General features: G+C 35.5%; 1 protein-coding gene across 1 annotated transcript; it reads left to right on the forward strand.

Annotated features, from left to right (window-relative positions):
- Positions 1-13,733: 13,733 nt before the first annotated feature.
- On the forward strand, positions 13,734-14,674 carry LOC150101632 (lactosylceramide 4-alpha-galactosyltransferase-like). The gene has a single exon (XM_090399866.1). The coding sequence runs from the start codon at positions 13,754-13,756 to the stop codon at positions 14,672-14,674; it is 921 nt and encodes a 306-aa protein (XP_090255992.1). The 5' UTR covers positions 13,734-13,753.
- Positions 14,675-16,079: the final 1,405 nt, after the last annotated feature.

Consider the following 16,079-nt stretch of genomic DNA (forward strand, 5'->3'; position numbering starts at 1 on the left):
CAGACTTCATCAGTGCCACTGAATCGAGTCTTCCACACTAGTATGTAATGTTAGTAAAATGATAAATCCTTAGTTGTTATGTTTATGTTCCTTCAAACCAGTCGTACTAGTTTCTAAAAATCTGAGGGAAATTATAAGACAGTTTTTGATATAACTCATTTTTCAGTGAACTGTTTTCAGTTAATTATTTTTTCGATAAATTGCTTGTCGCCAAATTGTTTTCGGTGAATTTCTGGATATCCCTGTATAGACAATCAACGAAAATCACTCCTCCACGAAACCACGAACAACCCACTGAATGTTCCATCTGATTTTTCGTTGGAAGAGTATCAGAAAAAATCTTCACCTACTTGATGCGTATTAATATCAAACAGTTGATGCTAAGAGATTAACTAATAAGTCCTGCTGGTTTCGATAGTATCTCCGCCTCCCACCTCCTTAATGTTCTGAGAATTTGCACTCTGGAATCAATACCCATTCTATAATATCTGTATAAGCTGTCACACTCGTTTGTCATCTGGATTTATTTGAAGAGGTTTATTTCATGGAAGTAAAGTGAAAAACAAACTATTGACCTATTATCGTCACCAAAGTCCTACAAAACAAAGCCCTGCATGAATTCGGTCACTTTCGTTCTTCCGCAAAAGGCGTCCTTATTCATCATTGGACATAAGCTCTTGAAATTATTAGAAAAAGTCGTATGATCTGGGAGTGTTTCCAAACTTTTTTAGGTGTGGCCATAGAGGCTTTCTTACCCAACTGCCGTCTTTTTGTCGACTTATTTTCTTTGCGATGGTGTCAGAATATTCTTCTCAGGTTGCTAAATGCGCATCATAGTGGATGTTCTCCTATTTTCAGAATTCATTGTGGCTCTTTGCTCTAATTTCGATCAATGACCATTTCTAACCTCGGATCTCATCCATAGCTGGAATAATTACAGCTCAATTTTCTATTCTTTATTAGAAACATCTTAGAGCGACTAAATGATGCAAGATTTCTCTAAACAATGAATTAAACATCGCTCTAAGTACATTACCTGGTGAGATGAAGATAATCTAGTGATCTGAAATGTTAAAAAACATCTCCGAAGAGCGATCTCACTTCACTCAATCTTATTTTTCATAGAATTGAGATTGCCAGTTAAGGTTAATCTTGGACTGACTTACATATCAAGCCAAGCCTTTTCTGGCAGAAAGACGTCAGATCACCAGCTCCATGAGCCTTCAAATAACAGTTGGTGTCCTTTTCCATTAAAACAACACTTTTCTATCCTGTACTGCTGAATTGGCATTATATAAATCCCAAATTTTCTCAAAGTTAAGAGGAATGTCCTTACATTTGGTGAAGTGCGTCAAAAACCTTCCTAAGATTTGCTTTATGCTATCCAGAAAAGCAGAGCATAGTTAAACTGATGACGTCCTCTTCTGTCTTTCTATGGAAGATGTCATGGACGTTGTTCCATTGAAGTGGCCTCCATGATTCTTTCACCTTTCTTTAAACGTGTAAAACATGACGATTCACTGATCAACCTTCGTATACATTTCAGCTCCAAACTTTTCGAAAATTTCTTCTTCTCTTCTTTCACATTTTCGTACCATTTTCCACTAGGACAAGACTATCTTCTTATTTTCCAAGAAACACACACTTATGTTTTTCTTCGAATTAGCTGATGACAACTTTTCAAATGGTTATTATAATATTGGTATTTACAACGTAATAATTAAACCGATAACCAGGAGCGGCTCGTGCATAGGCACGGCGAAACTGCAGCACCCCCAATTTTTCTCTCTATATAAATATATTTTATTGATTTATTTATATTTGCTTATAATATTTAATTTTATCATCAACAATTATACAATTCTCTTATTTTGTATAAAAAATAATAAAAATCCACCTTGTAGCACTTAGGAGGGCGAAGGACGCTAGCAGCACTGTGTTTACCACAGTGTCATATTGCTATGCGCGCAAGCATAACACGTCATAGTGAGATGTGAGTTATTAAACGTGATGAGACACTGTCCGTCGCGCAGTTCCACTGTTGTTTATATGCAGTTTGCGCCAGTAGTAGTGTAGAGTGTTCGTAGTGCATATCGTGTTCACTCCGTCTCTTTAAATATTTGGACACTGCAATTAAAGACATAGCATTTGTTACAGTTTTTATTTTAGAACATTATTGGGGTTATGATAATGGATTTTATTTTTAAGTAATTTTGAATTATACGAAACTGTATAATTTGATCGATAATAAACAACATTTTTTCATGTTTAATTTTTTTTTAATTTTTACTATAATTTTGATATTTTATCCGAACACGCATACACTGTACTTACAATGTGTATGTATATTTCGAAAGTTGCAGCACCCCCACGATTTGAAGCCACGAGCCGCCACTTCCGATAACATAAAAAATAATCAAGGCATTCGTCTCAAGCGTTTCTCTTATCAGAAATCGTCCTTTACTTTACAGTCCGTTGTTTTCAATAGGGAAACTTTATCAATAGTTTTGTCGTTAGCAGCGTTCATATTTAAGCCAAGGTTAGATGGTGTGTTGTATTCCTAATATACGTTACAGAGATGCAAGTGAAAACTACACTAATACCGTTATTCGGATTAGCATTATTTATTTTACTTATATCCTACAGATTTATCAAACAAGGTAAGTAAGATTTCATTACGATAAATGAGTAAATAAAGGAATTCTTTTGTATTGTTTTGTATTGTATTGTTAGTGTCTTGCGGTTTCCTGGACAAACAGAGAGAGAGGGAGAAAGGTTGTTTGTCCAGGAAACCGCAAGATGTTTTATAAGATGGCGTAATGTTATCGAACTCTGGATAGTTTACTTTGCATGGAAAATTTCTGATAAATTGAAAGTAGAGTTATTAGTTGTTGTTTGGAATCCAGAGGTGTGCATGGATTTTTATGATTGTCTTCAGGTACGAATTAATTTCACCGTCCAGTACTAAAATATTCGATGTCTAGAGAACAATTTGGGTTAATAAAAGTATAAAAAAATAATTAAAAATTAAACAATTCCATCATGACCGATGGAAACAAATAAATATATTATCTTAATTTAGTACCGTAGAATTTCCATATCCAATTAAAAACGGCAAGCTACTCTGGGGTTACCAACCGACATGTTGACTAAATAATTTTTTCAACTTCAACATATTCAAATTATATCTAAGCACAATACTACGCAACTATGCTGTATATTCAGCTCTATAGTTTAATATTCTCTCCCTCCCCAGAGATCAGTTAAGATGAATTTAACATAAACACCTGTCTTTTGTGAATGATGATATTTTATTCTTCTAATGGAAGAAGGCTTAGGACACTAAATTGCACGTACTTTGTGCACAACCTTTGTGTATACCACCTTCAAACCAGCCCGGACGCTGTCATTTTTCTTACCGCCTATCCATGATTATCACCTATATCAATACTTCCCAAACTGTGGGCCGCGGCTCCCTTGGGAGCCCTAAGTTTTGTTGAGGGAGGCCGTGAAATAATGAAAACACATTTAAAGTGTTTTAAGACACAGTAGATTTTTTTTTAATCTTAAAAGAAACGTATTTAATTTTTATTATTTCTTTTTTCTTTTTTGTATTTTAATATGGAAAAAATTACACATTGGTGTTGATTAACAAATTTTGCTTCCTGCGTACTTCGGCGATTAATGAATATTAGTAAATATATGCTTATTCATATACGTTTCGTTTCAAAGGTATTGATAAGCAACAAAAACGATTACAAACCAAAATATTGAATATAAATTATATTGAATATAAATACAATAAATATTATAATATATGTCTGTATTAAGATTTTTTTTCCCGATAGGGAGCCGTGAAATATTTTCATTTTTCTAAAGGGGACCTTGGCATCCATAAGTTTGTGAAGCATTGACCTATATGCTTGCCTGGCATTTACGAAATACCCTGTTATTGTCATCTCTTTGCTACTTTGCATAGACTGGCCTTTGCTCTACGATTAGAATCCAGAAACATCAAGATTATATACGATTTTTGGAATCTGAAGGTTCAGATCTGGCTTCTGAGTCATCGACACTAGACACAGAGTTCACTGGAACCGTACCAAAAATCCTACCCTATAGTAGGGTTGAACCTGATCGTCTTTTTTTTTTTTTTTTTGAATCGTGTGAAGCTCTACGCCACCGTCTTAATGTTAATCGAATAGAATGTATGCCCATTTCTAAGTTTTGTTCAGTTACTGCTGTTAACTGTTTGTAATTTTTTATTAACTATACATCTATACTGAACTCCAGTGCCATATCCTCCTAAACAGCTGCAACTGAGACACGTAATATTATACGCATGATGCATGACTCGTTTTTGTATTCATAATTTATATATTGTTACAATTTTTCTGCCTTCTACTTAAATTGAGCTCATGACATATTGAGTGAAATATATAGAGGTAATCAATTCCATTTAGTGTCCTCTTACATGTGTGAAGACGTTATTCAAAACATAATGTCATGTCTAACGCGCATATCTCTATTAAACGTGTAGATTCTATGGCATCAAATCATATACTTTCACCAGGGCAAACTTCAGCTCACCAAGTGAGGAGGCGATGTCTGATGGATTGCATTGCAAAGCCCAATAGCGTCCTACACGGGTTCGATCATATTTACGTGATCGTGCTATCCACTCCATTCGTTGGATATCTTCTACTTCAAGATACTCATCTCTACCACTTGAGCTCCATTGGCAGTAGTATTACATAAAAAGATAAAACCTGAACCAACGATATCACTCCAAAGTCTCACTTAGGGGAAGAGTCGAGGCTATGTTCGCGGTATCTCAGGGCAATTGCGGTATCAACAACATGAAGAGAACTGCGAACGTTGATCGTTATTCCTTCCCACACAAGACCACATAACTGTCCGTCTAGAATCCGCTTTTAAGCTAAAACTAGCTCATTGGAGAACAAAACAGAATTTTTTCCTATTCGTTAGAGCTCTAAGTCGCATGTTTATGGCGTCAGTGTCTACGACCTCTGTGGTTGTTTGTGGTTAATGGGATATAAACTAATGGCTTTCTTGCGTAGACACTTAAATTGAACATTCCCAATACAGTATGGTTAGAAATGTTTTTTTATCCGTGGCCACAGCAACCTCAAGAGAGTGGGCAACATGACATTGTAGGGTTCAATCTTGCTGTTAGAGCCAGATAGCTACTCTGGTTCACGTAACTCTCAGGCGACCTTAACCCGTTCTCTTTTGTAATGGTTCCTATTTACTGCGACTGTGTTCATAATGATGAGACATCACTACATTAAGACAACATGCCATTTCGCTTGCTATTGTTCTGTTGCATGTCAGTAAATGTAAAGTCATTCACTTTGGCGTGATTAGATATCCAATATCGTATTATAATGGTGGGATTATGCTTGAAGAAACTGATGGGGATAGAGCTCTTGGAGTTTTAATAGATAGGAAGTTTAAGTTCAGGGACCATCTCACAAAGATTGCAAATACAAGTCAAAAGATAATTGCAATTCTGAAACGAACGTTCACATGTAAAGATAAAGATGTGATTTCGCCTCTTTACAAGGCCTTGATAAGACCTCACTTGGACTATTGTGCGCAGGTCTGGTCTCCTGGTTTCCGTTGTGATTCCGAGATATTGGAGAGAATGCAAAGGAGAATGTTAAAATGATATCAGGTTTGCGGAATACTGATTTTGAAGATAGATTGAGAATTTGCACACTGAAGACACTAGCAAACAGAAGAAAGATGGGTGATATGGCTGAAAGGATCATACAGGATTTCAATTGATGGAATTTTTCAATTTATGGAGGTTGGGAAAAAAGACGATTGGGCATCCTTGGAAGCTGAGAATGAAGGCTGTTAAGAAGGGGTGGGGTGAGGACTAGAGTTCTCTCTCAGAGGGTGCTGCGTGATTGCTATTGGATGTTGTAAGTGCAAGCAATGTGAATGAATTCAAGAATATCTATGATAGCTGGTGTATGTGTATTACTGGCCTCCATCGTTGAGTCTCCGACCGCCTGGAGGTCTCTTTTAATAATAATAATGTCGTCCTATAGTCATCTCAGAGAAATATCTAAACAAAGATAAATGTTCCATCCCTAAGGTACTGGAGATGTAAACCTAAGCAAGCCAGAAACCTGGGATGAAGTACATGTAGCTACAATTCATGTTTTTAGAGACATTGGTAATTTATATTATATGCAGCCCCTTGCTAAATGGTAAATCGATGGCTAGTGGATACTCGGACTTTACATTCCATTATGACTATTATATCATATTATTGATAAAGGACAGATGTTAATTCAGGAACAAATTTCTTGAGCACAATTGTTGAGATGCTACAGAAATAAAACTCTTTATGATATCCAGGTTGTGCTAGATTGCTCCGATACCTGACTGGGGAAAAAGTCACTGGATCCATGAGATGCAATGTTCCATGAAACTCGTCTTGGTTATATATGCAGTAGTTCAATGAGAAGGATGATGCGCTGGGCTTTTTTAGATGCTGCTGCAATATTACCATTCCGTAAGAAGAGAAAGTTGGTAGTAGAGATGGACCAAAGTTGCACCTGATTAATTTTTATAGAGACCTGGAGGCGCGAGTACCATTTGTACAGGTGGCGAGTTGTCCACATTTCGCTATTTTCAGAGGTAATTCTGTTAATTAATGTTTAGATGAAATGAATAATAGAAGGAGGTACGGTTTAACATTAGATAACGTTACTATGTTACCATTCGCGTGGGAGAGAAAGAAGTGGAAGCATAGTTGAAAAAAAAATGGCGAACCCGACAGCTTTTGCTGGAGCCCAGAAGACACGACTGCCATTTACACAGGTGAGAAAATGTTTGCTGTTAGCGCTTTCTGAGTTAGGCTTAGCCCTATTAGTGATAGCTTGACGATGTAACCTACGAGTTAAACTGAAAAATCACTTACAATGAGCTAGGTGTTTATTTATTTATTGACCACTCGCATACTTCTTGAAGGAACAATGACTTAGTAATCAGAGGGGGAGCGATTTGGAAGAGAATATTGAATTGAGACTGATTAAAACATGAAGAGTTTATGTAACAAGATCACGGCAGTTATCTGCATCTGTAGAACCGAACCAATCGTGAATTACCGAGAAGAGCTTATCCCGCTAGACATAAAACCTGGATCAGATTGTCATCTTATTTACCAAGTGTGTTCACCTGAAGAGTGTACCGGTAAGAAAAATGAGTTAAGAAAAGATAAATAGTGTTGCGTAAGTGGATACGATTGTTAGTATTCTGGTTGGGAGGTGAATCATTTGTTTTAGGACATTGTCTACTGCAAAGAACTCAGCTTTTCTTAAGGCCCAGTTAGTGGAATTGGAAAAAAGGAGCCAATTACAGTTCAGGACATTAAAGTCACCAAGGAAGACGATTTCATTGTTATTAGATGGAGTTCAGGAAATCAAGAGTGATGGGTAAGAAATTAAGGAGGTCAGAATGAGATTCAGAATTGAGAGTAAAGACAACACATACTGTATATGATGCGTAATGAGTCATGAAAATCTTAAGCCACTGGTCAAAGAAAGAGAAGGTTCAAGATTATATACCCTCAGGCAAGAAATGTCGGATTGCAGAAAGGCACAGCTACTACTCGTGTGTTGGAAAGAATCATACTGAGTATAGTTTTGATAGTTAAGATGAGCTGTGGTTATTGCAGCAGTAAATTTGAATTTCATTAAAAACAGGTCAGATGTTTGTAAGTGAGTGGTGCATAATTTAAGTTATTTATGTCGGTGAAGGAAATATAAAAGAATTTGTAAAATTTTCTGATGTTTTTAATTTTATTTTGAGGGAACTTTTTAAGAAAGATTTGTATTTTATTATTATATTTACGGCTATTTTGCCTGCTTCTGTTTAGGAGTGCCCCCTGTTTAAATGTCATTGGCTTTTTACTCACGGATTCTAAGGGCCTTGTAGATTATGTTTACCAACAAATATATGCGGCATAAAGGAAGAGAAATCTACACATAACTTTTTCCTGGGTGTTGTGGCTTGTCTTCTTTCTACGGTGTGCAAACTACTGCAGTTATGGTGTTTTGGAAGTGTGTGTGTGTGTGGCGGGGGGGTCTTAGGCAATGTGGGAGAAATAAAATAGAAAATAGAAAAACCCGGGTTTTTTTTGGTATATATATATATAATATATTATAAGGGATGGGAGGAGCGTTTTTTTTTATATATAGGGTGGGAAAGGGTGAAAGGGGTTGAAAACAGCAACTGATTTTTAGGGGGGGGTGGGAAAAGGGAGTTGATGGGGTGCGTCCATTTCGACTATGCTTGGTCGTCGTCTGATCTCATGGAGAAAGTAAATGCTATGTCAGGTCGGTTTGGTGTTTCTGCCTTCGAAATGTTTGTGTAATCGCCTATTGGTCTGGTTTGTGACCTCAGTTTTACGTTTGAAGCTTCCAAACCTCGGATATTATGTAGGGCATGTGGACGTTGATAGAGTTCGCGTCACATTTTATGGCTATTGTTTCCGATATTCTAATCATTCTTGGTTTGTAAGCAGTTTGTATTTTATTTTAGCTACAAAGATACGTTACTGCATTTATATTTTCAAATGTGAAACGAAAAAGAAGAGGAGTGCATACTGCGAAGGAGATAGACGCTTAGATATATCGCCAGAGCATTCAGTCTCTATGCCATACAGTATTTTCGCAAAAGTCGATATAGTGTTCCAATACATAACATCCCTGCAGTCACGCTCTGGCAGAATAAACGGTAGCCATATTATGCCACAGCTGATTAGGATGCCTCCTCTGAATCCATCATCAAGTTCATACAGGCAGACTACGGGACTCCTTTACTTCTGTACCCTCGAGGATGAGTTGAGACTCGGGATCTGCACAGTAGTACATTTATCATGTCTTTGAACGGTATCACTCGCATTGCATGTTACAAGATTGGAGTGAACGGAAACTGGAATACCAACATTGGGAACCAAAAGTGACTGTTGCCATGGAGCCTCCCTCCGCAATAAGTAAGGTGATGGCGTTTTAGCAGAGAATGAGGGTCTACCATCTATTAGATCTATTTGCATTTCCTCCAACTAGGAAGATATCATCTTACAGACGGAATGTTTACTAGTATCGATGGTGGACATAAGAAGGCGGTGACATCACAGGGAAAGGCTGTACAGTGGCCCAACGTATATACACAGTACATTGAGCCACTATTTATACAGGTGTATTCATTGTGGAAACTGATTTTTCCCTTGATTATTTGGCTTGGTACCTTTTTGCTAATCATGAGTCTTCATTGTTCTGGTGACGCGATGAAATATTTTTTTTACTATTTCTATACTATTCCACATAACATAGTATGCCCTGTAATGTTTTCACCTTTATAAACAATAAATATTAAAGAAAAATTGAACTATATACCTAGTAAATCCGTAATGTATTTAAATAACTATTTTAATTTGAACTATTAGCTCAAATTAAAAGAGATGGCGTATTAATGATTTCGATACGAAGGACTTCAGCATGCTGAAGGCCTTCGTATCGAAATCATTTCGTATCGAAATTGATAGCAAAAGAAACTTATAAGCAGTTTCTTTTGCTACCAATTTATGTTCGGTAAATATTAATATTCCACCCCCTCTTTTTGTTTCAGCATGATCCGTGTTGTTGAGAGTCTGGAATTTGGAAGGCAGTTGCTTCATCATTAATTATGAATACTTCCTTTAGGACCGAAATATCAATTATACTGGTGTAATTCTCAGATAAGCCAATAAACGTTAACCAATGTTTTTGATGTTTTGTTTCCTTGCATCGAGCCAGTCAAAAGCAGAATTGCTGGTATATTCTGGTGTTACTACACCTGTCTGATGGTTCCCATTCATTTTTGTTGTGTTGAGGTCTTCGTTTTTAACAACAAAGTGTCTGCTGCTTTCGTTGTGGCAGCCACAATGAAAACGACATTGTGGGCTGAACATTCTGAGCTTTTGATTTGTATCGACTTTGAAGTTCGTGACTCACTTTAGAATATCTTATCAACTTTGATCAACAAAAATTGGTAATTTTTTCTGTCTTTGCTTTTCCTGCTTGCGACAATATGTTGTGGTTGAATGGTGCTAAATACTCAAATAGGAAGATTGATGTATTGTCTTGCGATGCGTTCAAGCCCTTCGCAACTGGTTTTTTCAGTCTGCTGGCTTTTATGAGATTGTAACTTGTGGACTTGCTTGTAAGATGAATTATGACTCGTGTGGGTCGTGACAATTTGCTTGCTTTTTGCTCTTCGTGAGAATCCGATTTATGGTTTGAATGTCGTTATGCAGTGGGGGGGGGATGGCAACTGCCAGGTCAAAATTTAAAACTACGCCTCTGAGATTTTCTGCAAAACAGTTTCAGGAAGACCATTTATGATGAGATCTTTCTTTATGTTGTGTTGCTGATTTAAAAGTTCGTATTGTAGTTTTAGGGAATTAAGTTCTAGATGGAGTTCGGATGCCTCTTTCATCAAATTATGTTGCCTGGGGGTTAGTAAATTAACACTAAATTTGAAATCTTTTACCGTTTGTAAGACTTCTTCGACTGCTAAATTATTATATTTAACAATATTCTCATTCTCGCTAAATTTTTTTATTTGTTCATTCTGCTTATCAAAAAGTTTTTGAGTAAGGTCTATTAAGCTGGCTTATAGTTTGGAAACCGTTTTCTAGTAGTATATTCGAAGAATTCAAATTATAGGACTCAACTAAATTTTTTGCCTGTCCAGCTCATCGTCTCATTCTACCTCCGGTATAATCTGCTGAGTTGGTAATTTATATCCTGTCGTGTGGACGTTTCGTTGTTCTCCCTGCAGTATAAGCACTTCCATTCCTCGCGTTTGCATGGATTTACGTTGCCAGGTTGTTTCTGAAAGGCTGGCACATGTAAAGTAAAGTGAATCCCGAGCCATTTTTGACAAGTTATATGATTTCTGTTAGACGATAGATCCTTCAGGCATTTATCGCAGTTCATGACTCACCTTTTTTCCGCGAGCTACTGTAGCGTGACTGTAAAGATGGCGACGTCCTTTGTTCTTCGCTCGTTCATGAATACAGTTCAGTCTGTCTTCAATTTTCAGCAATCAAAATTTTGATTATTCTTAACCGATTTCGATGAATTACACATCACTATCTTCAGCACGACAAGTAGAATTACTTTGCAACACTTTCAAATTAAAAACAGGAGTTAGAACCACTTTCAAACTATAAGAACGGAGCAGTGATATCACCATATTCGCACTCGTAAATCCTACGCAACGTCCTCCCTTACAGCTTACATAATAACAATAATAATAATAATTTGTCTATAAATATAATGAACAGCGACATATTTTTGGTAATAAAATAAAGAGAGCAACTTTATCGTTTACTTGTAACTTCTAGAACAGTTAATCAAAAAAACAATCATGAGAAATCGTACTTGATTCACTTATAAATCAGACTATATTTTAAATACATCTACTGTAACAACAAAGTTCGCCATAGCATTTCTTTTATAAAATGATTCATCTACATGAGTTCACGAATGAGAGAACTGTTTCTTGTATAACCCAAACTATAGCAATAGTATTCACATGCTCTGTTACCTATTACATGATATAAAAAATGGGTGTAACCTTTCATTATGAAGAACGGTATTTTATATTCTATTTTTAAATTTCGACAATACGCCGCCTTAGACACACATTCTGCAACTTATTTTGATGGAGTTAATAGTAAGCATTCAACATATTGCACTTAGCAAAATTTAACTTGTTATATTTAAATTTTTCAAAATGTTTGTCATTTTTGGGTTGGGGGGCGCAAGTTAGACACTTGCCACAGGCGCTTCATACCCTGGTTATTGTACTGACAGTCATAGTATGTGCTTACGTTGGGCAATTAAAGGCCAAAAATCCAAGAAAGCACAATCCAACATGATAAGTGAATGAATGGTGGATTCATAGTTTATTTTAAAATCACAAAAGCGATTTTAAAATAAACTTCGACAGCAACCGCTTTGGCATACAGACAGGGTGCCACGGGTACTTTATTAATATCAAATTAAAATCGCATATTAAATCTATTAATTTAAATTAACGTCTTTCAGCTATTTACCAATGAAAAAAATATGCCATTATTTCAAATTTAACAAGCACTAATAATAAATTAAAGAAATCTGCTACAAGAAAAAAAAATCAACATATTAAATAATTTACTCAGTATACTTGAAACACCAGAGAGCGCTGCAATCACACTGCAGCACGATGAAACTTACGATAAAACAAGTAAATTAACAGTAGAAAAATGACTTTAATGAATTAATCGAAATAAACTTTAATAGAATGTTTGTTTCTAATACAAGTATAATGTGAGATATGTAGTGGATCTAGCTACCATAATAATCGGAACAAAAATTAAAATATTACGAGTCATCTTTGCTGTGATTCAAGCAAAATTCTTTTGAAGTTATTCTGGAATATGACAGTAGTGATACAAGATTGCGTCATTATTACGAAGCATCAAGGGTGTTTCGCCTGGAAAGGCGTAACGGCAAAATGAAACAATCAAATATGAGGTTTTAACCCAGAAAAAGCAGGTCGATATTTAGAGTTTATTTCGATCATGCTAATGATCGAAATACATTCTAAAAATCTAGTCATATAAGTATATGACTAGACTTCACACAAAGCTTAAGAGGTTAGAGCATTAAAAGGAGAAGTTTACTACTAAAAGAATATCTAAAGGACAGTGTTAAAAATGAGATCAGGATTGGGGAATATCAGGATTATAAAGAAAGATTGAGAATTTGTAGACTGCAGACACTAGCAAACAGAAGAAAGAGGGGATGATATGATTGAGGCTTCTGAAAGGGTCATACAGGATATCAGTTGACGGAATTTTTCAATTTATGGAGGGTGGGGAAACAGGGCATCCTTGTAAGCTAAGAATGAATGCCGCTATGGGGATGGTTAGGGCTAGATTTTTCTCTCAGAAGGTGGTGCGTGATTGAAATGGATTTTCATTGGATGTTGTGAGTACAAGTCGCGTGAATGAATTCTAGAAAAAGTATGACAGCTTGTGCGTGTAGTATGTGGCCTCCCTCGATGAGTTTCTGACTCCCTGGAGATCTCTCTTAATAATAATAATAATAATCAATCGCAGTATTTAGGTGTCATTTACACACTGTCAACGAATATATGACTCATGACAGTGCTTCATGCGCGACTCGTGGCAATTATATCATGTTTAAACAAGAATTACCTTTTTTGTTTGTTTTTTCGTAGTAATCAATGCATAATTTCGGTTTTGCAGTTTATGTTTCCTAAAGGGAATACTTCCACCTCCATATGTGATCGGATGACTGATCACATTTCAAACGTCGTTTCAAAGGTTCATTGCACTCTAAAACGAATTCGAACCCAGATCATTCCAGCCCAAATGTCTAGTCGATATCAACTGGACTAAGACAGCCAGGCAAGTAATGTAAATTAATTGAATCCTAATAGTGTAATTAACTTGATTACCATAATTTCATTGGAAATATTGCCAGTATTTTTAATTGAGGTAATAACCACTATAACAAATAAGCCAAAATATTTGTCTATTACCCTAGAAAAGTCAATATTTCGATTTCTTTAATACGTGCTTTGAAAAAAAAAAGGTGAAATCATTATTTTTCCAACAGGTACAAAAGGATCGTCGAAAGATTATCATTTAGAAACCATGTCAAGAAAGATTCAAGAATATTTCTTTTCCTCGACACCTCAAATATTTCTTCTTGAGACTTCTGATCGATCTGTCTTGAGCGGACGTCAAATGTGTGCAGTTGAGTCGGCAGCCAAACACAATCCCAACATGCAGATAATGATGTATATGACAAGCCGTAATATACAGATGACCCACCTTATGGAGGATGTAAACAGACTTTATCCAAACGTGGTATTTCAGACACTCGATGTAGAACAACTTCTGACTGGTACATCAATGAGTGAATGGTACAGAACTTCCAAATGGGAAAAAGGAGGCAATAAAGTTCAACATATTAGTGATGGTTTGAGACTTGTAGCAGTTTGGAAATATGGCGGTGTTTATCTGGATTTAGATGTTGTTGTACTTCGTTCATTGGGACACTTTCAAAATGTGCTCTTTAAAGAAAATGACACCATTGTGGCAAATTCAGTCTTTGCTTTTGATAAGTTCCATCCTTTCTTGGAATACTGCATCCATGAATTTGTTGAACATTATAATCCACATATTCGAACGTATAATGGCCCTCAACTTATAGGGAGAATGTTGAAATCGCGTTGTGGAGTCAACTCGATTCCTGATGTAAGTAGCACTACTTGCAACCTAACGGTTCTTAACAAAGAAGTTGCCTATCCAGTATACTGGACAGAATGGAAAATATACATGAATCCTTCTGAAGCATCAAAAACCATCGAAAAAATTAACATTAACAAAAGTCATCTTCTACACATGCATAATTCTTTAATCAAAGATACGATGGTGAAAATTGGAGAAAATTGTGCTTATGAAATTGTGGCAAGAGAGAATTGTCCAGTAACGTATGAATATGCACTTAACATTGGATTATTTTATATTTTCACTAAAACATTTTGTCATGTAGTACTTTTTTTTCATTAAAATGTTTATTAACCGTATTTTACTTTCGTATGTGAATCCATCGCGCGTATGGTATTAAACCTATTGTATATTAATCCAGTGGATGGGCTCAGGTTTAGATACTTGGGATGTCTTGCTACACAGACCCAACGTAGAACATTTTAAAGCTACTTCAGGGTTCCAATAATTCACGAATAATAACTCCAAAGATATTCACGAACAACCATGTAGAGTTGAATTTACGAAGTATTGGCTGAAAAATGGATAAGATAGCCACTGGTCCCACCAAGCTCGCAAAGAATTAGCTTAATATAAATCTACATACAAACACGTATATAGTAGAGTGTGATCAATTTTTATAAGCAAGGTGCCTATGTATCTTCATGAAAATATGAATGAGACATCTGAAGTATGATATTGTTACTTAATCATATCTAATTCTCACTGTTTCTTTCTTTCTTTTTTTTTCTTCATGTAAGAAGATTGGGCATTAATAATTGTTTTACCGCCCTGGTTGACCGAGTAAATAGCATTTTTGTTTTTCAAATAAATCCTACTGTTGAATAGATTTTATGGATGTTTTTCAATATTTTTTTTAAATGTAGATAAATGTCATCCTTCTGTGTGACACCTCCAAGTTATTTGGCATTTCAATTTGAAAACTTCGATGTTTGATCTCACTAACAGGATATTTAGATTATGTAATCCTTACATATCTATGCTATGATATTTCATATAAAAGTTGTAATAAATTAATAATTATCTATGTTTATAATTAATTGCTGTAAAAATGTAATAAGTCTAATTAAATTTCCTTTTGAGTTTTTGTTCGTTTCTTCGATTCTGTGTTTAATATCTCTATTTCTCAATGTTTAGTATATTTCAATAGAAATCCCAGAATAACGTAGGAGAAAAGGAGTTACTTGAATTTTTACTGTAATTTCTTAATATATTATGCTTAAGTAAGACGCATTGTTGTTCGGTAGAGGGCGCCAAAATTTCCATGACAACAAAGATATTATCATGTTTGATAGGTGGAAAGACTGTGACAGTCTGCAATTATGAACTAATCTTCAAACCTTTCGATTCGTATCCTAACAGTGTGGGGTTTCGAAAAGGAAAAAAAAATTACTAAGAATTTGTTTCTATTTCAATAAAGTATTATTTTCATAAATGTCATCCTTTTAATGAATATGGATGACAGAGATGGGGCATGGTTTATTAAAATCATCGAAATATACAAAACAACACGTGAAATACAACATAAACATCTCCCATTAGATTCAAGAACACATAATTTTTATGAATTATTCTGATTTATAAACTCAGTAAAAATATGATAAATAAATGGATAAATTAATGAGTTATAACATATCCAATTTCATCAAAAGCGTTTACGATATATTAAAATTTATTTCTATAAAAA

Source organism: Typopeltis vanoorti, chromosome 11, assembly GCF_054136105.1.
Source record: "Typopeltis vanoorti isolate ZY-2024b chromosome 11, IOZ_Tvanoo_1.0, whole genome shotgun sequence".
Lineage (NCBI taxonomy): Eukaryota > Metazoa > Arthropoda > Arachnida > Uropygi > Thelyphonidae > Typopeltis > Typopeltis vanoorti.